The sequence below is a fragment of the Propithecus coquereli genome, unplaced genomic scaffold, assembly GCF_000956105.1.
Source record: "Propithecus coquereli isolate 6110/MARCELLA unplaced genomic scaffold, Pcoq_1.0 Scaffold66, whole genome shotgun sequence".
In the NCBI taxonomy this organism is placed as follows: Eukaryota; Metazoa; Chordata; class Mammalia; order Primates; family Indriidae; genus Propithecus; species Propithecus coquereli.
Genome location: NW_012152618.1, coordinates 5,633,209 through 5,658,017, shown reverse-complemented (window position 1 = coordinate 5,658,017; position 24,809 = coordinate 5,633,209). Strand labels below are relative to the sequence as shown.

The following is a 24,809-nucleotide window of genomic DNA, read 5'->3' as shown; positions in this document are numbered from 1 at the left end:
CGGGTCAGGGAGGGCGGAATGAACCTGGAGAGGGCGGGGCTACTCGGTGCCGTGGGGGGAAGGTTGGAACGGGCCCGGGGGACGGGTCCAGGCGACAGGCTCAGGAGGCGGGGCGGACTTGGGCGCGGGGCGGGCCCAGGGGGGCGGAACGGACCTGGGAAGGCGGGGCTGGCCCGGCGCGGTGGCGGGGAGGTCGGGGCGGGCCCAGGCCAGGGCTGGGCGAGCGCGCGGCAGGCGGGCCGCAGGCCCCGGTGCACCACTATGGTGGGACCTCGCCCGCGGCTGCGGGGACCGCTGCAGCAGCAGAGGCGGCCAGGCGGGACGGGGGGCTGAGGCCGGGGCCTGCGGGTAGTGAGGCTCCGAACGCTGCCGGCTCCGAGCGCGGTTCCCCCCTCGCCTTGCCTAGGCGCCGACGGCCGCCCCGCCGGACGATGCGCGCCCCCGGCCGCCCCGGAGGCTGAGCCCGCAGCTCCGCGCTCCGCTCTCGCCCTCAGCCGCCCGGATGGCTTTGCCCGGCGCCGAGGGCGCAGCCGACGCGCCAGTGTCCCCGGCCCGGGGAGCCCATGCCGGCTCCGCGTCCTCGTCGTCCGCCTCCTCCGGCGGCTCGGCCTCGGCCGCGGCGGGCGCGGGGCTGTGGGCCGCGCTCTACGACTACGAGGCGCGCGGCGAGGACGAGCTGAGCCTGCGGCGCGGCCAGCTGGTGGAGGTGCTGTCGCAGGACGCCGCCGTGTCGGGCGACGAGGGGTGGTGGGCTGGCCAGGTGCAGCGGCGCCTCGGCATCTTCCCCGCCAACTACGTGGCTCCCTGCCACCCGGCTGCCCGCCCCGCGCCGCCGCCCGCGCCGCCGCCAGCGCGGCCCGGCTCGCCGGTGCACGTCGACTTCGAGCTGCTGGAGCTCAAGGAGCTCATCGGCGCCGGCGGCTTCGGGCAGGTGTACCGCGCCACCTGGCAGGGCCAGGAGGTGGCGGTGAAGGCGGCGCGCCGGGACCCGGAGCAGGACGCGGCGGCGGCGGCAGAGAGCGTGCGGCGGGAGGCCAGGCTCTTCGCCATGCTGCGGCACCCCAACATCATCGAGCTGCGCGGCGTGTGCCTGCGGCAGCCGCACCTCTGCCTGGTGCTGGAGTTCGCCCGCGGCGGAGCGCTCAACCGCGCGCTGGCCGCCGCCAACGCAGCCCCGGACCCGCGCGCAACCGGCCCGCGCCGCGCGCGCCGCATCCCCCCGCACGTGCTGGTCAACTGGGCAGTGCAGATCGCGCGGGGCATGCTCTACCTGCACGAGGAGGCCTTCGTGCCCATCCTTCACCGGGACCTCAAGTCCAGCAACAGTAAGTGTGGGGCGGGTGTGGAGACAGACCGCTTCCGTGCCAGCCCAGGGATCTAGTACCTGGAAAGTGGCGGGTCAGCCTTATGGCACCAGCAGCACCTCACGCCTAGGCTTTCCAGGGTGAGGTCCGGCTAGTCCTTAGTGACTTGCTTTGGGGCAGGTGACAGTCTTACCTTGACTTGTTGCCTTTGGGTGCTCTTTTTAAAAACTCGGAAGGACCAGGCTTACTTGTAGATTAAACATTTGTAAAATATCTGGATCTGCTGGAAAGCTCAGGGGCAGTTTGACCTTTCGGTGTCGTGGGTGGTTCATTTGTGTAGGACTTTGCAAACCGAAGCCTTCTGCAGATTATGAGGAGCCCATGGCCGTCCTCCCTCAGGGGCCTTCATCAAACTTCCCGGCTGTACTTGGGAGCTTCAGCTTTGTAAGTGTGGTATTGAGCGTGCTATGCACCCGCTTTAAATATGCCTTCGTGTCCCTTGACTTTTCCAAAATCATTCAGATGTCTGTGTACATGAAATATGATTTTATTATTGGTTTAATGGCTTCTTTTCTCCAAACAAGAGGCACGAGTTTGTGCTGTTACGCGCTTTTGGTTTAAGAGCAAGTGGGTTGTCCTTGCACAAGTGCTTGAAATCCTGAAGACCTGGCCTGTGTCATTTACTTTGTTTATAAATCAGGATGCATTTACCAGATTTCGATAAATGACCTAAATACAAATCCCATTAAATTTCGCTGTATAAAAGAGCTAGTAGAATTGCTGTTTGAAGTCGGTTCTTTAATATTGAAGTTCGCTTCATATTCTTAGAATGAGATGAAATCTCATGAAAGATTAAAGGATGCATCCAGAACTGGCATTGGCCTACTTCAGCTGGATGTCTTTCAACCTTGTAAAACCTGCTAGAACAGGAGCTAACTCAAATGGAAACATTGTCCTTTTCTGAGTGTAGAAAGAAGAGTGACAAGAAGAAATGATGTATTTGTTGTATGTTTTTGTGGTTTTTTCCTATTCAGAATCCTTCAGTACTGAAATGACCGGTGTTGCATTTTAATTATGGGAATTTTAAATAATTGGAGTGTTGTAGCTATTCATAAACTAAGCATTGAATACTTTTAGGTTTTATTTTATGACCCCCCCATACCCCCACTCCTAAGTGTCTCATAATTTAGATTGCAGCTGCTTAAGTGAAAGGGGCAAAGTCTAATAAAATATGTTATAAGTGGTAGTGCTATTGGTATGTTCTTAGCACTCAGGCAGGCCTCATGAAGGACTCTAGAATTTCTTGCTTTTGTGCTGCTAAAAACAGCACAATTTGCAATGCTCTTATGTTTGTAAATGCTTCAAACCTGATAACAGTCTTCACTGCCAATTTGTGCATATTTCCTAAAATATGCTTTTATTGAAAGAAATGTCTAGCCTGCTGCCATAGAACAAATGACTTGTCCACGTGTCCTGTAAGCTCTCCCCAGGGGTGTCCTGAAAGCCTGTGTCTACTGCGAGTTTTCTGCAGAACCAGGTATTTTAAGGACAACAAGAGAATCATTCCCTCCCACTACCTCTTGGCAAGTTGCAGCATCTTTGTGATAACATAAAACCTGGCGTTCTACAAACTTATTCAGGAAATCAAATCATCAACACAGGCAGACACTTGAGTTATGCTGGTCCTTAAGCTAAAAAGTTAGAGGGCCTATAGCTATTACTTTTGCATTGTACTTAGTTTTGTTTGGTTGCAGTAATTCTTGAGGCCCACACAGCAAGCACTAGGTGTAAAGAATGTTTGCCAGTGTTTGTAAAGGATAGGAGGAGATGTGAATCCATGCTCCAATTGTTGCAAATAGTAAACTTTTCAATATAAAATATAAACTTTTAAAGGACTCTTAATACTATTAAATAATAAAAAGAAATAATATAACCTTGGAATAATAATTCTTGTTACAGTTTTTATTGGCATCAGAAAAACTTGCACAGTGGTGTATAGACTACTGTATATACAGTAGATATTATATAATTGGAGGGTGATTGTGTGCTGCTACTTAGTTTTGAAAGACTTTTCACCCTCAGAATAAATTGCCAAACTTCCTGGAGTATTTTTAATTTCTATAATTGTCAGGCAAGTTTCCTTTTGCTTTAAATCGTTGTACTCTTAAAAAGACTTAATTAGCTAGTCACTAGCCTAGCAAAATATTTGTTAAAATATGGTCATTATTCTAGTTATTTAATTCCTATAAAATGAAAATTTTGACTAGGGCCTAAAATGTGCAAATCATAGTGCCTAGCACTTGGCTATCTGATTTTATTTGTTCAGTGAATAAATGCAGATACTTTGGAATTTTTATGATATATGAAGCTATAACTTCTTGTTCAGATTTTTGAGAATAGCAGATACTCTATTAGAGTATGTTTTGTTTGACTTTATTGGTTATTTGCTAATGATGGTAGTGTGTTAATGATAATGTAAACATAGTTTTAAAAATCAATATTGAATTTTATTTTCACCCTGTAGTCTACTCGTGTAACAAAGAGCCAGTAGAAGACTACGTGGAACCAAGTCAGTGGAAATTGTTTAAAACAAATGTTTAATAACAAATAATATATTACTTTGGATAGATTTTCAAATAATATATTACTGTGGATAGATTTTCTTTCATCTTTTCTAATGGTTCATCTTAAGTTTTATCATATCTTGTGAGAGAATGTCTATGTCAAAATAATAGCTGATATACCGGGATGATATAAATAACTTTGTCCCTTCTCTAACAGATAGCAACAGGTTGAAAGTAGAGCCAAATTGGCAAGTTTTAAGCATCATTCATTTTGTAAATAAAATGCTAGCTTTTACTTTCTGGATGCAAAACAAGTAGAAAACATTTTGCTTAAGTCTGGCTATATGCAACAATACAAGGCAACTTTGGGTTACTGTGAAAATCGCCAGTTTTATATGCAGTCAGAGAAGAGAGAAAAACCTCCCAGAGCTGAAACTCATTTCTCCAACACTTACTGTGTGTCCACCATGTGCCAGTCACTTCTGGGCTTCAGAAACACAGTGGCAAGCCAGAAGACAATGACAACCTCCCCGCCATCCTAGAGCTTAGTCTAACAGGAAAGATAGATGGCAATCATGCAGTCTCAAAGATATTGGTAAGAGCTGTGGAGAAAATAAAGCATGGTGAGGGGTAGAGAGTATGATAGAGTGGTCCAGGGAAGCAGCTCTGAGGGAGGAGTAGGAATGAGTCAAGCAAAGATCCAGGCAAAGGAAAGATGAAGTGGAAAGGAGCCTAAGCTTATTGGAGGAGAGGGGAGAGGGCCAGTGAGGCTGGAGCCTGGGGGTGGAGTGTGGAGGGAGGGGTTGGCGTGGGTGGGCTTCAGGCCATGGGTCCATGTCAGGGTTCTCCTCTGAGTGTCATCCCTCAGGGAGCCTTGGAGCCTTTTGTGCAGAGGAGAGGATTTCTTAAAAAATCCTTAAAAGGATTTTTTAAAAGATGATTCTGGCTTCTGTGGAGAAGGGACTACATTGGTCATGAGTGAGGGCTGTTGAGGTTGTCCATGCAAGGCTGTCCATGGGAGAGAAGGTACTGGCTCCAGCCAGGGTGGTAACAATGGAAAGGGTTTACAAGCAGTTTCCCATGGGGAAGTAAAGATAAAATACTATAGTATAGGAATTGCTGAGGATGGTTTGAATTATTAGTTTTGTCTAAGGGTTTTATTTACCCGAACATAGAAGATTGTGTGGCATTATTTATGGTTCCTTTTTTCTTTTTGTAATATTGCTTACTGTGTTTTACCTTTTCGTTTTCTGAAGAGGAAATAAACCTTCCATGGGAAACTGAGCCACAAATTATGGTAGCTGCTTACCTTTATACTTTTTATGTCAGTGATTAAGCATCTTTTATCTTAATTATTTTAGCCTTTTGGGAATAATTGTTATCTACATTACTTTTACAACTACAATTATATCTACAGTCTATAAATAGACATAGTTATGTGTATTATGAAATGCAATTTAGAGTTCTAAGACAAACTGCAAAAGGAATCTAACTTTTTTTTTTTAGCCCATCTCATTAGTGCATGTAAATAAAGGAACTATTTGAGAAAATTATAGCAAATGTAATCTCCAAATAAGATGTTTTAAATAGCTCATCAGAGTGATTTGGGGGAGCTATTAATTATGCTATTATCAGTTAAAAGACATAAGTCCCCTTCTGTCTTCTGTTCTTTTACTCAGGACATGTAGCTTCATGCTATAGCTGCTTCCTGTTATAGGGGGCACAGAGAGATCGGTCCAGATATCCCAATGGTAATTGAGAACTTAATCTGCTTTTGAAACAGGTTATCTAGAGGTTATGTTTTTATTAATATAAGAGTAGTAATCACAAAAGAGTCACCACATCTTCCCCCACCATTTTCATTCTTGCATATTAAAAAAACAAATAGGCCACATCTTATTTTTTATAGCTGTGAGGGGGGTAGCTATTTAGTTTTGGATTATGCAAACTGTATATATGTGATCAGTTTTGTAGTCATTATCAACTATATCAAAGCAGGGTGAAGGAGAGAAAGGAGGGGGGACATTGGCTCCACCCACTTCAGAAGGTCATTTGTAAGCCTTGCTTTCTCACTTAGCCTTTAGTGTTGAGCTTTACCAGAATAGCACAGTTAATGGAAAGAACGTTGGCTTTAAAGTCAGTCAGATCTGGATTTGAGTATTGGTGTCATCCTTTACTAGCTGTGTGACCTTGGGCATGTTATATAACTACATTGAGCCTGAATTTCTTGATTTCTGATACTGTATACTGAATTCCTTTCTTGGGGGATTGACAGAAGTCCTTTGGGGAACACCTGTTTAATGTTTCTTAACCGTTTAAAGGCAGTTGGGTAAATACCGGCATAGAAGCGTTTGGCTTTTTCAGGGAGCAATGAGTTATGTGTGGCTAGAACGAAAGGTGGAGAAGAGGTTTTATGGGAAGGAAACAGGCATTTAGCATGTGGCTAGGTAGTGAGTGCCTTGGACGCCCTGCTAAGACCTGTGTACTATTTAATAGGCAAAGGAGAGCCTTTGAAAGTTATCGAGGAGGAGACTAGTATGATCTGCTGCTAGAAGATAAACATCTACAAAGAAAAAGATAAAGGCTTAGGATCATTTGCTTTACGACTGTACTACCCTACATTGTCAGAAGGGCAGTAATAAAAGCTAAAATAATTTGCTTCTTGGTTTGACATACACTGTTTAACATTTACTATTGGAGCCTAGTTTTTATAACCACGATTTGTTTAGTGAGTTCATTTAGATCACTTTCTCTCTCTGCTTTCTAACTTCCTCTAGAATTAGAAAATATCGACTAGATTTACCGTGTCAGGCTGATGGTTTTAATCCCAGCAGTCAATGACTGTCCCTAAACCCTCTGAGGTAGTTGAGGGGCTCCCAAAAGATGGGTGCACCCTGATGAAGGAATTTTAGTGGGCTGAAGGGTTCCTGGGGAAGCTGGGAGGACTATGGTGGTTTTATTTTAGAGGCTGAGACTTAAACTTGAATAGGTGATTGTCAGTCAGTGCGAATTTAGTTTTTAAAATTCATCTCCAAATATTGTTTCATCTTAAGTGCTTTTATCTAAATAATAATAGTAACAAGAGCAACAGTTAGCATTTATTTAGAGCTTACTAGATGCTGGGCACTACTCAAAGTTTATCCTTACTTATTCCTCATAGCAACCTTTTGAGGTAGGTATTATACCCATTTTACAGGCGAAGAAACTGAAGCCAAAGATTAATTGACGTGGTCAGAATCGTTCAGCTTGTCAGGGATTAGTGCTAAGAATTGAATCCAGGACCTCTGATCCCAGAACTTGAGCTTTTATTCTCTTCGTATATTACCTGGATTTACATTTCTCAAATGTTTGTTTTCAGGATCCCAAAGTGCTTTTGTCTCTGTGGGTTATACCAGTTGATATTTATCATACTAGAAATTTAAAATGATAAATGTTAAAAATATTTAATGATATCAAAATAACAACAGACCCCTTACATGTTAACATGGCATTTTTAATAGGAAAAAAACCACCAGTATTTTCCAAAACAAATTTATTGAGGAGGGTGGCACTGCTTTACACTTTTGAAGTTCACTTTAATACTAGACTTTAATAGAAGATAGCTTGATGTTCATATCTGCTTGTGCATTCAATCTATTGCCATCTTAGGGAACCTCAGGGGTCCTTGAGCCATACTTTGAGAACCACTAAGCTAAATGACTATTTCTGTTGATGGAGAATGATACTTTGTCTAGCTATAGTTTCCACACTTAATGTGGCATCAGAATCTCCCCATGAGCTTTTAAAAAATAAAATTCCCTATCTCATTTTTGGATATTCTGATTCAGTGGACCTTAGTTGTAAACAAGCAATGAATTTCTTTTCTAATGTTTTAGTTTGAAAATCTTGAAATATACAGAATTTTAAGGGAACACATATACCTACCACCTAGATTATACCATTAACATTTTACTAATTTGACTTAACATAGATCTAATGCTTATCCATCATTAATCCATCTTAGCTGTTGATATAGCAATATATATGTGTGTGTGTATATATATGTGTGTGTGTGTGTATGTGTGTGTATGTGTGTATGTATATATTTAAAAGCTTCCAAATGATTTAGATGCAGAGCCAAATTTTAAAACTACAATTCAAAGGATCAGATTTGTAGATTCCTTCATATGGGTTATCTGGGTTGATCCTAGAACTCTTCAGTGGCCACAGACTGTATGCAGATCAGGTTAATTGTGTGATGACAAATGTATGGTTGGTCATACAGTGTGCCAGGTGAGAGTATGACTGACTTATACTGGCACATGACCTTGGTAAAAGGAACATCTTAGAGCATTTGTGTCTCTGACGTTGGGGGACAAATAGTGTTATTGTGGTAATAGGTTTGAGCTGTGACTCCACTACTTGTGAGCCCTAGCTTTCCGAATATAGGGTGATATGAGGATTAAATGAAATAAGTGTATGTCTGGGGTTATCAAACTTTTCCTATAAAGGGCTAGATAGTAAATATTTTTAGCTTTGCATGTCATGTGGTATCTGCAGCTATTCCCCTCTGCCATTGTAGCCAAAAACATACATGACAACATGTAAACAAATGAGCGTGGCAGTGTTCCAATAAAACTTTATTTACAAAAGAGGTGTTGTGCCAGATTTGGCCCACGGGCTGTAGTTTGCCAAATCCTGGTCTATGTCCAAATATTTAATAAATTCTCCAAAGTGGAAAAAAAAATAAAAGCATGTAATAAACTGTAAAACAATATCTAAATGTAAGCTGGTGGCTACATTCATTTTTATATTTTGTTTAGAAACAGGTTAAGTGCTTTAAATATTTCCCCATTTTATGTGTGTGAACTCATGTTTTCTGTAACTCTTTATAACATAAGGATATTATTATTATTATTCATTCAGCAGAATGTACTATTCAGTCACATATTTATTCATCTTGGTTGGGGGTAAGGGTCTTTTTAATTTGTCTAACTTGGTTGATCCCAGCCAGCCAGCAGTATGAGGAAACAGTCCTGAGCTTTGTTCTCTGTAGGAGTGCTGAGATCTGCATGCTTTGGCAGGTCTGCTCGTAACTTGGGTTGATAAGTTGGGTCAAGGAGGAGGCATAAAGTATTACATTGCTATTGTAACTGTTTCACTACCACAGTTCATCATTAGTTTGTGCATTTTTTAAGCTATTGGGAAAAAAAAGCAAATCACATGCCATTTGGGGGGGAAGTGTCTTGATTGCAATATAGGATGTTTGTTATTTCTGAAGATTTGGCTTAATGTGATTTTAAGTGATTTACTTTGTTTCAGTTTTTCTGCAAATATTTCACTGTTATATCAAATATGTCACTTTCTAATATGTGTTATATATGTTACTTTCTTCCTAATATATTAGTGTAGAATATTATGGAAGATTCCTGCCTCAGATTGCTTTATTATGTACCTTGACTGTTAAAATATTAAGGTGATAGAAATTTAGACCTAAAATGAAATGTAAGAAGTTTTCTCAATTAAAACTGAGATTTTATGTCTATGAAAAGGCTTGCCCCATGAAAGGTGGTTTTTGTTTTGGTATATGAGCAAGGCAAAGCTCTATTTTAACTGACCATGGCTATATTTTATGCACAGAACTCTGTCTTCTTGTATTTAGTAAGCTAATTCATTCATTTATATGATACTTATTTTTTATTTTTTTCTTTTTAAGAGACAGAGTCTCACTCTGTCACCCAGGCTGGAGTGCAGTGGCATGACCATAGCTCATTGTAACCTTGAACTCCTGGGCTCCAGCAATCTTCCCAATCTCAAGTCTCCTCAGTAGCTGGGACTACAGGTGTCCAGCTAGTTTTTAAATTTTTTTTTAAAATGGGGTCTCACTATGTTGTCCAGGATAGGCTTGAGCTCCTGGCCTCAAACGACCCTCCCACCTTGGTCTCTCGAAGAAGTGCTTGGATTACAGGCATGATTCCTATTTATTGATTGTATATTATGTGCCAGGAACTCTCCTAGTCTCTTGGTATTCATTAGTGAACAAAGCAGACAAAAATTCCTCTCCTTATGGAACTTACGTTCTAATTGGCAAGACAGACATTAAGCAAAATACACAATAAAATATGTAGTATGTTGCATAATGGTAGTAATAATGAACTGTGGTGGTGAAACATGCTTAGTAATAATGAACTGTGGTAGCGAAACATGCTTAGTATAAATACTAAAGTTGCAAAGGAGAATGGAAATGTTAGGTGAGCAGTTGAAGTTTTAGATTGTATGTGTAAGGAAGGCTTTACAGAAAAAATGGATTTTCAGCACAATCTAAAGAAGTGAGGAAGTGGGTTATCTGGTGAAGAACATGCTTGTTAGAGGGAAGAGAAATTGCTAGATTGCTGAAACAGGAGGTCAGCATGCCTGGAGAAGAGTGAAGAAGGGCAGGACAGCAGGACATGCCGGAGAAGTGGGGTGGCTCAAACCACGCAGTGCCCTGGAGGTCCTGCACGGTCTTTGACTTTTTCCGTGACACAGGAGGGATTTGAGTAGAAGAGCTGATTTCTATGTTAACAGGATTACACTGGCAGCAGTTTTGAAACTAGATGAAGGGGAACCAAGTTGGAGATATGAATTTGGGAGTCATCACCATGTGAAAGTATTTGAAGCCCTGAGACTGGCTGAGCTTATCTAGGGAGTGAATGTAGATAGAAAAGACCAGACAGAGGTCCAAGGCCTGAGTCCTGGGGATCTCTAGTCCATAGAGGTCAGGGAGATAATGAGGAACCAGGAACAGCTAGAAGTGAAGGAAAACCAAAAAAGGGTGACTCTCTGGAGGCCAGTGAAGAAAGCATTTCAGGGAAGAATGATCCGCTGTATGAAATGCCACTTATAGAGCGACATTCAAATACCCGTTTTGCTATAATTAGTTTTAAAAGTCTTCATTTCTTAATGGCCCAATATCCTTGTACTTTTTCAGGAGGGCAGAGGTGAATTAATTTTCTATTATTAGCAACTGACTGACATGAAAAAGCTTATAATAATTATCTTCTTCATACTTATTCCTCCCCATAGAGTATTCATTATTCATTTACTCATTCATTCAACAAACACTTGGGCATATAAAACTGCTAGTTGCTTTGCAGTAGTAAAAGAAAAAAAAAAGATTAATTAGGCACAAATCCTGTCCTCAAGCTGCTTGCAGTGTAATAAGAGAGATGAAATTGTAACAAGGATGATGAGGCATATTTAAGTTTAATGGGAGTAGTAGAACCTAGGTGTATTAGAAATTGCAGAGAACTTCTAGCTGAGGTTATAAAGAAAGGCAACCGGAGGATGTTATTTATAGACCATTTAATGTTGGAGCAGGAAGAGTCCAAAGGCCAGTGGACTTGTCAGTGGCCTCACAGTGAATGGCACGGTGGCCCAGAAGAGTCTAGTGCTCATGCCCTGATTGAGTGGGAAGTGTGGATTTGACAGGGGGAGAAAGGGAAAGGCGTTCTGTAAGGAGGCCCAGGGAGGTGAGGAGACAGAGACAAGTCTTAGTTTTTGGAAACGGCATGTGGAATTGTTAGAATATAGGGTTCATTTTGGAGAGTACAAGAAGAGCTGGAAAGATCATGTAAAATGAGATGGAGAAGGGACTTCAAGGCCAAGGTGAAAGTTAGGCCTTTATCCTATAGGCTGGTAAGCGAGTGTGTGTGGGGGCCGGGGGCGGCGCTGGTGGAGGTGAGGGGGTTGTGATGCCACTGGGGAAATGGATGGGAAGAAATGTGAGAAACATTCCATGCTATGCAGTCAATTTAGAAAATTATCATTTATTTCATATGAATCGATTGTTTTCATAGTTGAAAGTCATAAAGTTTTTTGTCAATATCTGCTTTCACATTGTTGCTTTTCTCAACTTGTTTTCTTGCTTATGACTTTTTTTGGTTAATGTAGTCCTAGTTAAAGATTAATTGAAACCCATTTCTCATTCAGTGGAATTTGGACACAGTGATCCCATCAATGTTGAGAAAATGCAGTACATTGTAATTGCTTTTTTGTAAAAAAAAAAATATACATTATATATTATAATTCTGAAAATACCAATGTGAAACTTCAAAGGAGCTGAAAAAAATCAAGTGCCTCATGGTTGAATAAGTAGGTTAAGTACAGGTTGTAAAGGCCAATTGTTAAAGAATGAGGCAGACTAGGGTCAAAATCTTTACTGAAGTTGCTGGAAAGAGTGCTCCGTTGCTAGGTTACCAACAAGAATTTACCATTTCCGTGGCCAAAAGAGCTGATTTACCTGGTTTGTACATTAAAATTTGTGGTGGCCAGCTTGTGTGCTGTAGTCCTTCCCACTTGGATGACAGGAAGCGGAAGTCGCTGCCAACCTTGTGTCCCTAGGCTGAAACCTGGCAGAGGTGCCCATGGTACCTGTCGTGAGATGGGGCTGTTTCTGGTTTCGGTCACATTGCCCGAAAGATAAGGTATTTCAGGAATTCTGCTGAACACCTCTGAAATAGAATCCAGAACAATGGGCCTTTCAGGGCACCCGAAATGTTTGACATTCAGAGTGTTATGTTAACTTGTCTCCTAGGGTGGAGACACTTGGTTCCTATGGAAACTTTGGACCTGGGTGAAGGGCCCGGGTTCTAAACTATCAATAGCAAGTCTGCTAATATCACATGCTGCCATCATGTTTATTTAGAAATGAAGTTAGTTTTAAAATATTTAAATATTTAGTTTTTAGTTTTCACTTTTAGTTGTTTTCATTCATTTTCAGAGCAGCCTTTCTTTGGCCTTTGCATCTCGGGGGCTGCCGGCCCTCACCTGTGGTCTGTGGTGTGGGCTGGGACAGGGAATTGTTCTGAGGCCTGTTTTAGTCAGTGCTTCCTCATGCCTTCCGATCTGGATGTTTATAAAAATGAAGAGATAATGTGTATAAAAGTGCTTTGGAAATGAAGTTTTATAGAACCGTAAGCCATTTTGATCATTAATTAGGGGTCTTTTTGGAGATAGGAATAATTATCGTTTAAGAGTGAAATTAATAGTATTACAAAGGGAAAAACATAATGCAGCTGATGAAAGCAAACTAATTTATCTATATTTGTTTCAGCTTTCATTTCTGTGGCTTACGTATATAAGGTTTTAAAGGATTGAAAGGTCTAAATCTCTTTTTTAATAGGTATTTATTGTTCTTGATATTCCTGAGGAGTAAGGACTGAGAAATAAATATACTTTTAGCAGATGTAGAAATTAATCTCTTAAGCAGTGTACAAAATGAGATTTCTAGTGGTCTTGCCCCCTTGTTATAACTGATAGCTTTATGGGTAGCCCAAAAGAGGGCTGGGAATGAACCCCAGCTCTGTGGTTTAGCTTTTGATCTTGGATAGCATTTTTAGGCTGTAAACTGGAGGTTATGTTCTCACCTCATTGACTCGTGTGAGGATCAAATGAAATATTACATGAGTGGAAACAACTCTGCCTAGCACAGGATCAGTGAATGGTAGGCAATATTCTTATTGTTAGAATTGGTGATGATTGTCATTACCAAAAAATATTCCACGGAACACTGTGATGTACAAGGTACTGTGTTAGGGGATATGGGGGATTCAGAGAAAGCCATAATGTGGCTGCTGAGATTAAGTTGCTTGCACACAACTTATTCATAGATAGAGAAGTCTTAGGTAAAAAGATGACTGAGAAAGCAGTGTAATATATGGGCAATGAATGATAGGGAACACAAAATAGTTCACGGTTTTGTGGGATGCTCAGGAGTTTTTCCAAAGGAAGCAGGTCCTTGAAAATAGGTACAGTATAGATGGACAGAAAGAATGAATGGCTATTCCACATGGGAGTGGTCTCTCCCCTTCTCCTCCTTCCTTATGTGCTATGGCATTGAAATTCAGAGTGGGAAAGGACGGTGGCATTTGGCCTGGCTCTTTACCAGGTGTGTCACCGTGGGCATGTGACCACTCTAAATCCGATTCTTCATCTCTGTAGTGGATGTAAGAGTAGAACAGAGGGTCCTTGCTCTCGAAATCTCAGTTACAAGATCACATGGGGGAAGAATCATGACAGCACATTTAATTGGTGTTGATTACTTATCTAATAAGCCTGTACTCCAATAACCCTCCATGTTTAAACCTAGTATTTCTTTCCACCAGTTGCAATAACTCTTATGACTGTCTAATATTGTAAACATTTGACGATACGATTCAAATAAAATTCAAATCTCTTGTGAAATTTCAAGCCTTGTGAAAATGCAGGATTTCCTGAAGTCCGCGAATATGATTTTAAAGACTTGCTAAAAATACTTTTGAACCCATTGACAAAGGTGTGTGTGTGTGTGTGTGTGTGTGTGTGAGGAATCTTTACAGAGTGCTTGCTACATCTCAGGTGCTGTTCAGAGCACTACACGCATATTCATTGACTCTTCACTACAGTCTTATGATGTAGGTGCTGTCACAATTCCCAGGACGGGCAAGGAAACAGAAGCACAAAGGACCCAAACTAAGCAGTCTGGCCCTAGAGTGCACGCAGTTCATCATTACGCTAACACCGACTCTACTTAGATGAGTTGATAATTGACCAATGGCAGGAAATCAAAAAGGAGGAGAATGAGCACCTCAGTAGAGAGAGATTTCCAAAGGACAAAGAAAGCTTTCGTGAAAAATTGATAAAAGCTGTCAACTAAGCAGTGTAGATAGTGGTGAAGACCATGGGCTCTGGAGTCAGACTGCTTGAGTTCACTGCTCCTTAGCCCCATGACCTTGGATAGATTACTCAACATCTCTGTGCCTCAGTTTCCTTATATATGAAGTGGAGGTGATAGTATCACCTATAGCATCATGGTGTGGGTTATATGATTAAAATACCTATAACCTCATCTGACAAATAGAATATACTCAGTAAATGTTAATTATTACAAAAGCTAACATTTGAAAAAATGGCCCTCTTTAGGATTATGTTCCAAAAAGCAGACATGACAAATGTCATATCTTATGCTATTGTCCGATTTTGTTTGGATAATTTATTCTAAAGAGCCTCACATACTTGTTTTGTTTTTTCTCTTCTAAGAAATAGCACATGGTTGCTAGGACAATTATGACAAAAATGTCATTTCCTGTACAAAGGTGAAATAAACTTATTTTCATTTTATTTTTTAAGATAAAATCTGAATAAGTCCCCCTCCCACACAGACACACCCTACTTGTACTTGTATTACTATTTAAGTGGATTTGCTTTGCCACTTGATTTTTTCGGTACGTATTCTCCTCTGATCATGAAGACGTTATCTCTTGGGATTTTTGTGAGGATCGAATAAAATCATGCATGTGAAATGCAAGGCATATAGTGAACACTTGGTATTTGTTAGTGACTCTTCTATTAGTGTGTTATTATTTCCAAAAGATGGCAATGGCACGAGCAAAGTGCAGATATAAGAATATGCGTGTTCCATTCAGGATTTATTTATTTCTTCCATAGACGTTAAACACCTATTCTGAATCAGACTCAAAAGAGTAGGTGCAAGAATATGAAAGCAAATTGAACATGTTTCTCCCTGTTTATCTCCTCTCCCTCCAACTCTGTCATGCAGAGCTAACATTCTAGTAGAGGAGTCAGAGGTAAAAACAAATGATTATAGTACACTGTGCTTCCTAAATGCTATAATTGACACATGAACTTCATGTGAGTATAGAGCATGGAGTAATTTCTTTTGCTTAGGGGAATTTGGAAGGTTTCACTAAGAAGATGATATTTGAGCTTGATGGTAAGCTTGGCTTACCCAGAGAAAGCTCAACTCTAGAAGAATGAGGTGCAGTTTGAAATAGAGGTTGCTGTGCAAATGCCCAGGCTCACGATTGCCCAGGTTTAGGAATGTGGGCATTGTCCCTTAGTTATGGGAAACCGTGAAGCTTTTTTTTGTTTTAAATGTAGGTTTATTGAGGTCTAATGTACACAAAGTAAAATTTACCCTCTGAGAATATACAGTTCAGTGAGAGTTGACGGGTGTATACAAACCTGTAACCACCACCACCATTAAGATACGGAATTTCCATCACCCCCTGATGCCTCTGGCAACCACTGTTTTGGTTTCTAGCCCTCTAGTTCCGTTACCAGAATGTCCCCTGGAATCAGAGTATGTAACCTTTCATGTCTGGCTTCTTTCACTTTATTATAATGGTTTTGAGACTCATCCATGTTCTTGCATGTGCTGGTAGTTTGTTCATGGAGGGTTTACAAGATAAAAGAATGCCGTGACACTTTTAGGAAGAAGAGTGTGTTAGTGGTGATATATGAAATGGATTAGAGAGGGGAGGGTGGCAGCATCCAGCTGCGTTAGAGCCTCATGGAACCCAGGGAATATTTCTGCACAGTTCTAGGCAGAAGAATATTAGCTAAAGGGAGAGAGGAATGAAGGTGCTGGGCAGGGCGGGTGCAGGTGGGGTGTGATTGAGAGCACGTTGATTGGAGCGGCAGAGTTACAGGAGAGCTCAGGGACAGACGCTGGCACCAGCTCTGCTCCTGGAACTTCTCATGTGTATTCTCTGCATTGTCAGAAGGCTGGGGCTGGGGAAACCAGCAACGGGTTGGGGTTTCTCTAAAGGTTTTAATTTTTGCTATATTTCAAGCTTCAGTGAAGCAATTATACCTCCTATATTGTCTTCGTGAGTTAAAGTATCTATAAGCGTTTTGCAAATTTAATTTAAGATAATGTTTGATAGTAATGCGCTATGGTAATATATCATCTAATTGCAATGTTCTGTAATATATTCAGTAGAAAAAACTCTTCACTTAGGTCAGGAAGGAATTTCTTGGAAGAAAACAATATATATTTTTTTCATATCAGGTAAACTTTTATAGACTTCTGATCCTCCCTGTGATAGCTCGGTAAATGTTTCTTGCCCCTAGAAATCATTTACTTTCTTAGAAAGAGAAATACTCATAAAAGAGTTCTAAGTTGAATTGCGTATGTGGATTTTTTTGAAAAAATTTGTAACTTTAGGCACAAATGACCTGCTAAAGGTAATGATACGCATCCAGTAATTAAGATAAAATACAAGTTCATTCTCGTCGACTCTGCCGACTGCAGTGAAGATTGTGTTTTACATGCCGTAGAAAAATTGTGACTGAAAAAATTACAAGAACATGAAAATATCCCACCTTTGATTTTTCTTTAGTTTTGCTGCTGGAGAAGATAGAGCATGATGACGTCTGCAACAAAACCTTGAAGATTACGGATTTTGGGTTAGCGAGGGAATGGCACAGGACCACCAAAATGAGCGCAGCAGGCACCTACGCCTGGATGGCCCCCGAAGTGATCAAGTCTTCCTTGTTTTCTAAGGGAAGCGACATTTGGAGGTGAGCAGTGTGCCTTTGATTTTGGAAACTTGTGCAGAAAATGCTTGCTATGCTTTATTTGAGTGAATCCCAAAGAATTCAGTAGAAATTCTGAGCATAAACAGTGCAGGCCGTTTTGAAGAAAGTTTTATGGTTTTGATCAAGGTAGTCACGACAGCGGAGTAGGTAATTTGACGTATTGTCATATGACTCCATTTGGTAGGAGAATCTTCTTGTTAAATCTGAAGTCTGATTAAAACTGATTATAATTTGCGTTAATACTAATGCCAAGATTTTATAAGGTCTGCCAGTAAATAAAAGTAAATTTTCATTTTAAACAAACTTTTGATTCCCGGTGATTCACAAACAATATTAGCATGGAAGGAGTTTGAGAAAAACATTTAGAGCAATCATTTTATAAATTATATTATCTAAAGATTAAAGTTTGAAGATGGGGAGCTGTACCCAAATGGATCACTAGGTTATCTTGATTTTCCATTCAGCTATTTCTCATTAGGGGGATGAAGATGCTAACAATAGCAGAATAACAAAGAAAAATCACTCTATTTAATAGTTACAATGTACCTGGAGTTTACTTGCCTTTATTTAATGCTCGTAAAATCCTATGTGGCAGGTATTCAAATTCCATTTTTTTCTGTTGTTTTTATCAGCTTTATTGCGATATAATTCACATATCATACAATTCACCCATTTAAACTGTACAATTCAATAGCTTCTAGTATAATATATTAATAGATTTGTGTGTTTATCACCACCATTAATTTTAGAACATTTTCACTATCCCAGAAAGAAATCCTGTACTCCTTACCTATCTCCCCCATTCCCCTTTCCCTCCCAGCCCTAGGCAACTACTCATCTACATTCTGTATCTTTAGATTTGCTTACTCCAGGCATTTCATATAAATAGAATATTACAATGATTTGTTCCTTTGTGACTGACTTCTTTCACTGAGCATGCTTTTAGGTTCATCCATGTAACAACCTGTATCAATACTTCATTCCTTTTTATGGCTGAATAAAATTCCACTGTGGGGATGGACCACATTTTGTTTATGCATTCGTCTGCTGATGGACATTTGGGTTGTTTCCACTTTTTGGATATTGTGAATAATACCACTACAAACAATAGTGACCAAGTTTTTGTGAGGACATGTGTTTCCAGTTTTCTTGGTTATATGCCTAGGAGAAGTGAAATTGCTAGGCCATATGACGATTCTATGTGTAATTGTTTGAGCAGCCACCAGCCTGGTTTCCAAAGTAGCTGCACCATTTTCATTCCCACCAGTAGCACATAAGGATTCTAATTTCTCCACATCCTCACCAACACTTGTTACATGACTTTTTGATTCTAGCCATCTTTATGGGAGAGAAGTGGTATCTCTTTATGGTTAAAATTACACTTTTTTTTTTGTTACTTAAAAGAAAACTATGGCCAGGAGAGGAGATATCATTTGGCCAGGAGTCCATTTCCAATAAGTGGCAGAATCTCTATTTGAACCCATGTCTGTTTGACTTCCAAATTCATGATCAAAAAAAATTGTTTTTTCCTTTTCATCTTTGGATGCACTAGAAGTTACTCCCTCAGATTCACTCCTGAAGTTAGCAGTAGAGGCCTCTCAGTAAAAGTTCCATAAAATTGCTTTACATTTAAAGCTTATCCTCCACATTTAAAATATGATTTGATTGTTCTACTTATAACTTTTTTTAACTGTCTCAAATATCCATTAATGGGTAATTTATTAAATACAATATGTTAAATTTAAACAATAGAATTCCATGGAGTAATGGAAAATGATGTATTGACATGAAAACAGATTTATAAAATACTTTTAACTGAAAATAGTTTGAATGGCTTATAAAACGGTTTGTATCATGTTATACATACACATATTTACATCTGTGTTTACATAAACCAGAGATCAACAATGGTTATCATCTTTGGGAGAGAGATATATTCATGATTTTCCTCTTTATCTTCTTTTTTTTCGCAGAATATTACAGGGGTACAAATGTTTTGGTCACATGGATTGCTTTTGTACTGCTTGAGTCAAAGTTGTAAGTGTGCCCATCACCCAGATAGTGTACATTTTCCTATTACGTATGATTTTACCCCTTCCCTTCTCTCCCCTCTTACCTGCAAGATTTTCATTGAGTTTTACTTGGCCTCTGTGCACATGTGTGCTGATTAGTTAGTTCCAATTTAATAGTGAGTACACGTGGTGTTTGTTTTTCCATTCTTGTGATACTTCACTTAAGAGGATGGTCTCCAGTTCCATCCAGATTGTTGCAAAAGGTATTAATTCATTTTTTTATGGCTCTATGGTGTGCATATACCATATTTTATTGATCCACTCATGTATTCATGGGCACTTGGGTTGATTCCACATCTTTGCGATTGTGAATTTTACTGCAATAAACATTCTAGTGCAAGTGTCCTTTTTATAAAATGACTTTTTTTTATTTGAGTAAATACCCAGTAGTGGGATTGCTAGATCAAATGGTAGTTCTACTTGTAGTTCTTTGAGGAATCTCCTTACTATTTTCCATAAAAGTTGTACTAGTTTGCAGTGTAAAAGTGTTCGTTCCTTTCTCTCTGCATCCATGTCAGCATCTACTGTTTTGGGACTTTTTGATAAAAGTCATTCTCACTAGGGTTAGGTGATATCTCATTGTGGTTTTGATTTGCATTTCTCCGATGATTAGTGACATTGAACATTTTTTCATTTGTTTATTGGCCATTACTCTATCTTCTTTTAAAAAGACTTCTGTTCATGTCTTTTGCCCACTTTTTTATGGGGTTGTTTTATTTTTTTCTTGCTGATTTGCTCGGGCCAGGGATTCTATAGTGTTTTAGGGCCAGTTTGAAATGTATGAATGGTTTAGCCTCATACTTTAATGAATTAGACTCTCTTCTGGTGGAGTCTGAACACGTGTGTTTTTATAAAGCATTAAGCGTGTTTTCATTGATTTAATTACAGTAATTTTCTAACCGTATGAAAATATCAAATTATGGAAGTGAAATTAGCTATCCTTTTAACAAATTATACTTCAAGACTTGAAAAAACTATTGAAATATTTCATAAATCAATTTTACATTCAAAAGAATGTATCTTAAGACTATAAAATTTCATTTTGTGTGCTTCTATTATAAGCATAATTACAAGGAACATGGATGCTGTACAATCGTGGTTTATGGCAACCTGGTCTTTTGTATCTATTGTAAACAGAGAGGAGAACCAGGAAGTGAGCCAAAAAAAACTTCTAAAACCATCCCCAAGATATGGGTCTTCAAGTACATACACACAACAGAGAGGTAACCTCTCAGAAATCTATTTCTTTACAAAACTTGATGATCTGATTTTCATTAAAAGCAGAGGATACCAAGAGATAACTCTATTTAATGTGTTTTTCTTCTTGTCACCTTTTGCTTTCAGCTACCATTTTTTACTGTTACCAGCTTGGCATCCCTCACCCCTCTTCTGATTAGCTCAAGTCCCTGATATAAAATGCCGTAGTATTTGTATATAACCTACACACACCCTCCCATACACTCTGTCATCTCTAGATTACGTGTAATACCTGATACAATGTACATGCTGTGGACATAGTTATACTGTATTTTTAAAATTATGTATTATTTTTTATTGTATTGCTTTTATTTTTTTTTTCTGAATATTTTCAATACATGGTTGTTTGGATCCAGGAATGTGTAGGGCTGACTGTACTATGGAAAGGACTAAGCCACCTAGTTGTAGGGCCAAACATCCCTACCTAGCCCCAGAACTCATTCATATATGAAAGTGTATTGTAGGATGTCATGATGGTAGGAGCAGGGGAGATCATCTCTCTGAATTACACATACCATTGCTATAGCATCTCTTTTGATAATATTCCCATAAAAAATAATTTCATTCAAAAATCATCACTTTACCTTGCAGTGCTAAGGACTGGTGATGGTGTATTTCCTGGTCACTTTCTCTTCCCCTCCCTTCTGTCCAATGCGCTTAGACATTGTCATCTAATTTTTACAGCTCTTAGGCTTACCCTGGTTTTATAGATTAGGTAGCCAAACCACTGAGAAGTTAGGAAACTGGCTCAGAGTTGTAAAGCTAGTGAGAAACAGACTCTGGGTCCAGCACTGAGATCTGTAACTCCTGGTACCACAGCCCTGATGCTACTTGAGTTCTCAGGAGGGGGCTTCATTATACCACCCACTTTAAGAGAACAGAAAAGTATGTACTACACTTAGAAATAGTTCCATCGAAATAGTTCCATTTTTTTCACACTGGTTTTTTTATAGGGTAAGTCCTCCTTTCTCTAGAAAAATGACCTATCCTGGATTATTCATTCCCTGAAACTTCAAGAAGCAAAGTTACATTGTTGTTATTCTTTGTTTTAGTTTTGTTGTTTGTTCATAAGAATTTTTTTGAATTTAGGCAATTTTCAATTATTCTGTCTAAGAATTTTTTGGTCTCCTGCTCTGAGGTGATTTTTGTTGAGTGGTCTGTAAGTCGAAGTTATGAAGATGCCTCTTCTAATGAACCATAATATAGATAATTGTAAAGAAATTATCAAAAAACCCGGATAAGCTTTGAAAAATATTGATTTACTTAATAGCTAAGAGTTATAGCACTGTTTATTTTATAATTGCTACTTTCTATGTATTATGTATGTTTTTGTTTAAATAAAACAGTGTTTTGAGATGGTAGAACAGATACCACTATTATTTTATTGGAGAGTTAATGAAAAATTAGCACCACATGTACTCACCATCAAATCATACTAATTCATCAACATTTGTGTTCACATATAGAAGCAACATTCATCAGGTGTCTGGCAGGTGGGAGGGGGAGGAGGGGATGGGTATATTCACACCTGATGGGTGTGGTGCGCTCTGTCCGGGGGATGGACACGCTTGTAGCTCTGACTTTAGCTGTGTGAAGGCAATATATGTGAACCTTAATGTTTTCACCTGTTACTGTTCAGCAATATGGTGAAAACCTTAGTAACACATCTCCTGAAATATAAAAGGAGAAGCAGGAAGATAAACAATTTCGAAAAACTCTCTGAAAACAGTGAATCGACATGATTCCATCTCAGTCCTGTGGTGTGTGGCATGAGATTTCTGTGGCGCTGGGCTCTTCAGGGTCCTACCAATCCTCGAGAGGTTTTATTTAAGTGTGGGGGAAGGAGATAGAAGGAGAGACAGGAAAACGACCACATTGCACTTAAAGTGTGGCCTGGTTCTGGACTCAGGTTAATTCAGTTATGTATTACTCTGAAGCTTTCCTCTTCATTAGGCAGTTTTAATTCCTATAATGAATCCACACTTGATTTCTGGGACGGAGTGGATTTGCATGTGTCTGCGTTGGTAATGGGAAGAGCCCACCTTTGACCTTGGCATGTCAGCACTGTGGCCTTGAGTGGAAGAGAGGTTCCCACTGGGAGCTGGACGAAGGTGCTGATGTGTTCATCCCACCAGCTGTGTCGGAAGGACAGGGCACCGTGTCGTCCACTGAACATTGTGAACACCTTGCTTTCTAGCTATGGAGTGCTGCTGTGGGAGCTGCTCACGGGAGAAGTCCCCTATCGGGGCATTGATGGCCTTGCTGTGGCTTACGGGGTAGCAGTCAATAAGCTCACTTTGCCAATTCCATCCACCTGCCCTGAGCCATTCGCCAAGCTCATGAAAGGTATCTGTGCAGCCTTTGTTTTTGTGTGTCTGGGGTGGGGGGCAAGGAGACTCGCTTGTTAGAACATCCTCATTTTTTTAACCAAAAAAGCAGTTTCTGTGATTCTAATTTTCAGTTACTTCTAAGTAACCATATAATTTTAAGAATTAGAAACCTAGTCTCTGATCTAAAATGTCAGATAAAGTTTTAATGAGCTAAGTAATAGAAAAACAATCTAGTTTTATCAGTGACTCATTTTTGTTTGAAACTCAACTGAGTGGTAATAAAGTTTCCACCGAGTACACTATTAGAGTTCAGACGCAGTATTGCATTGGCTCCAAATATGCTGTTTTAAATGTGACTTGATCAAAAATGCTTTACAGTCCTAACCAGCATGTCATGACCTTGTCTATTTGATCTTTATCTTTTAAAAATTGTTAACTAAGCCAGGTGTGGTGGCTCACACCTGTAATCCTAGCACTTTGGGAGGCCGAGGTGGGAGGATCACTTGAGGCCAGGAGTTTAAGACCAGCCTGAGCAACAATGAGATTCCATCTCTACAAAAAATGGGAAAATTAGCCAGTCCTGATGGCATGTACCTGCAGTCCCAGCTACTCGGGAGGCTGAGGCAGAAGAATTGCTTGAGCCCAGGAATTTGAGGTTGCAGTGAGCTATGATGATGCCACTGCACTCCAGCCTGGGCAACAGAGCATGACCCTATCTCAAAAAAAAAAAAGAGTTAACTAACTCTTCTTATAAGCAGCAAGTCACCTTACTTCATTATTAGACTATTTCTTAGAACTTTTCTTGTGATTGTAACATTTTAGAGATGTTGGTTTTCTTGCGTTGACTCTTTATCAGTGAATCATCTGGTCATGGTGGCTTAGGCCCCTGAAACACAGAGTTCATGGTAATGGATGGGAAACACACATCCGTCTATTAAATGTGGTATAATATAGACAATAGTAGCCTTATCTTATAGTAATTATTATGCATGCCTCTGGCATGGACACTGTAAAATAAATTATTCAAAATATTATCAATAGATTCTTAAAATATTCAGGAGCAGACACCAAACACATAGGCTTCTGGTTCAGAATGACAAATGTTAAGTTGAAATACATTTCAGTGTAAAACATTTCTTTGACATTCTGATGTCTTGGAGATAATCTGAGCCAGGCTGAGAGGTGGGATTAATGTGATTCTCGCTTATTTTAGAATGCTGGGAACAAGACCCTCACATTCGTCCATCGTTTGCCTTAATTCTCGAACAGCTGACTGCTATCGAAGGAGCAGTGATGACGGAAATGCCTCAAGAGTCTTTTCATTCCATGCAAGATGACTGGAAACTGGAAATTCAACAAATGTTTGATGAGTTAAGAACAAAGGAAAAGGTGAGAGAGAGATTTTTAATTGTGTAATAGACACCATTTATGAAGATTGGGGAAGTACGAGCCAAAGTACTATTGGCAGGATTATAAAATATTTTCAGGTATCAGTATTTTTTGATTCTTGCTTTCCTTCAGGTTAAAAACAAAACAAAAGCAAAACAGATGTATACTCAAAATGTATAATTGGAGGAAAAACCTTTTATTGGGGGAATTTTCAAATGTAAAAAAAGGAGAGAGAATAACATAATAAACCCACTGTATGCATTAACCCGCTTCAATAATTCTTATAATTTTATCTTTTTTTGGTCCCTTTTCCCCATTTATCATTTTTTAACTGGAATATTTTAAATCATATTCTAGATTCATATCATTTTACCCATAAATGATTCAATATACATCTCTAATTGGTAAGAATTTTTAAAAACAACTTTCTTACTATTATTACTTTAGCTGTGTGAAGGCAATATATGTGAACCTTAGTAACACATCTCCTGAAATATAAAAGGAGAAGCAGGAAGATAAACAATTTCGAAAAACTCTCTGAAAACAGTGAAT

At 39.9% G+C, this 24,809-nt stretch overlaps 1 protein-coding gene across 2 annotated transcripts in view; it reads left to right on the top strand.

Moving 5' to 3' along the window:
* The first annotated feature begins 242 nt into the window (after positions 1–242).
* LOC105823094 (mitogen-activated protein kinase kinase kinase MLK4) overlaps positions 243–24,809 on the top strand; it is a 51,344-nt gene continuing 26,777 nt past the window's right edge. For both annotated transcript variants that reach the window (XM_012660177.1, XM_012660176.1), the window contains exons 1-4: positions 243–1,325; positions 17,011–17,191; positions 22,736–22,884; positions 24,082–24,257. In XM_012660177.1, the coding sequence (XP_012515631.1) occupies positions 503–1,325; positions 17,011–17,191; positions 22,736–22,884; positions 24,082–24,257 (1,329 nt within the window). In that variant the 5' untranslated portion in view covers positions 243–502. The remainder of the gene's footprint in view (positions 1,326–17,010; positions 17,192–22,735; positions 22,885–24,081; positions 24,258–24,809) is intronic.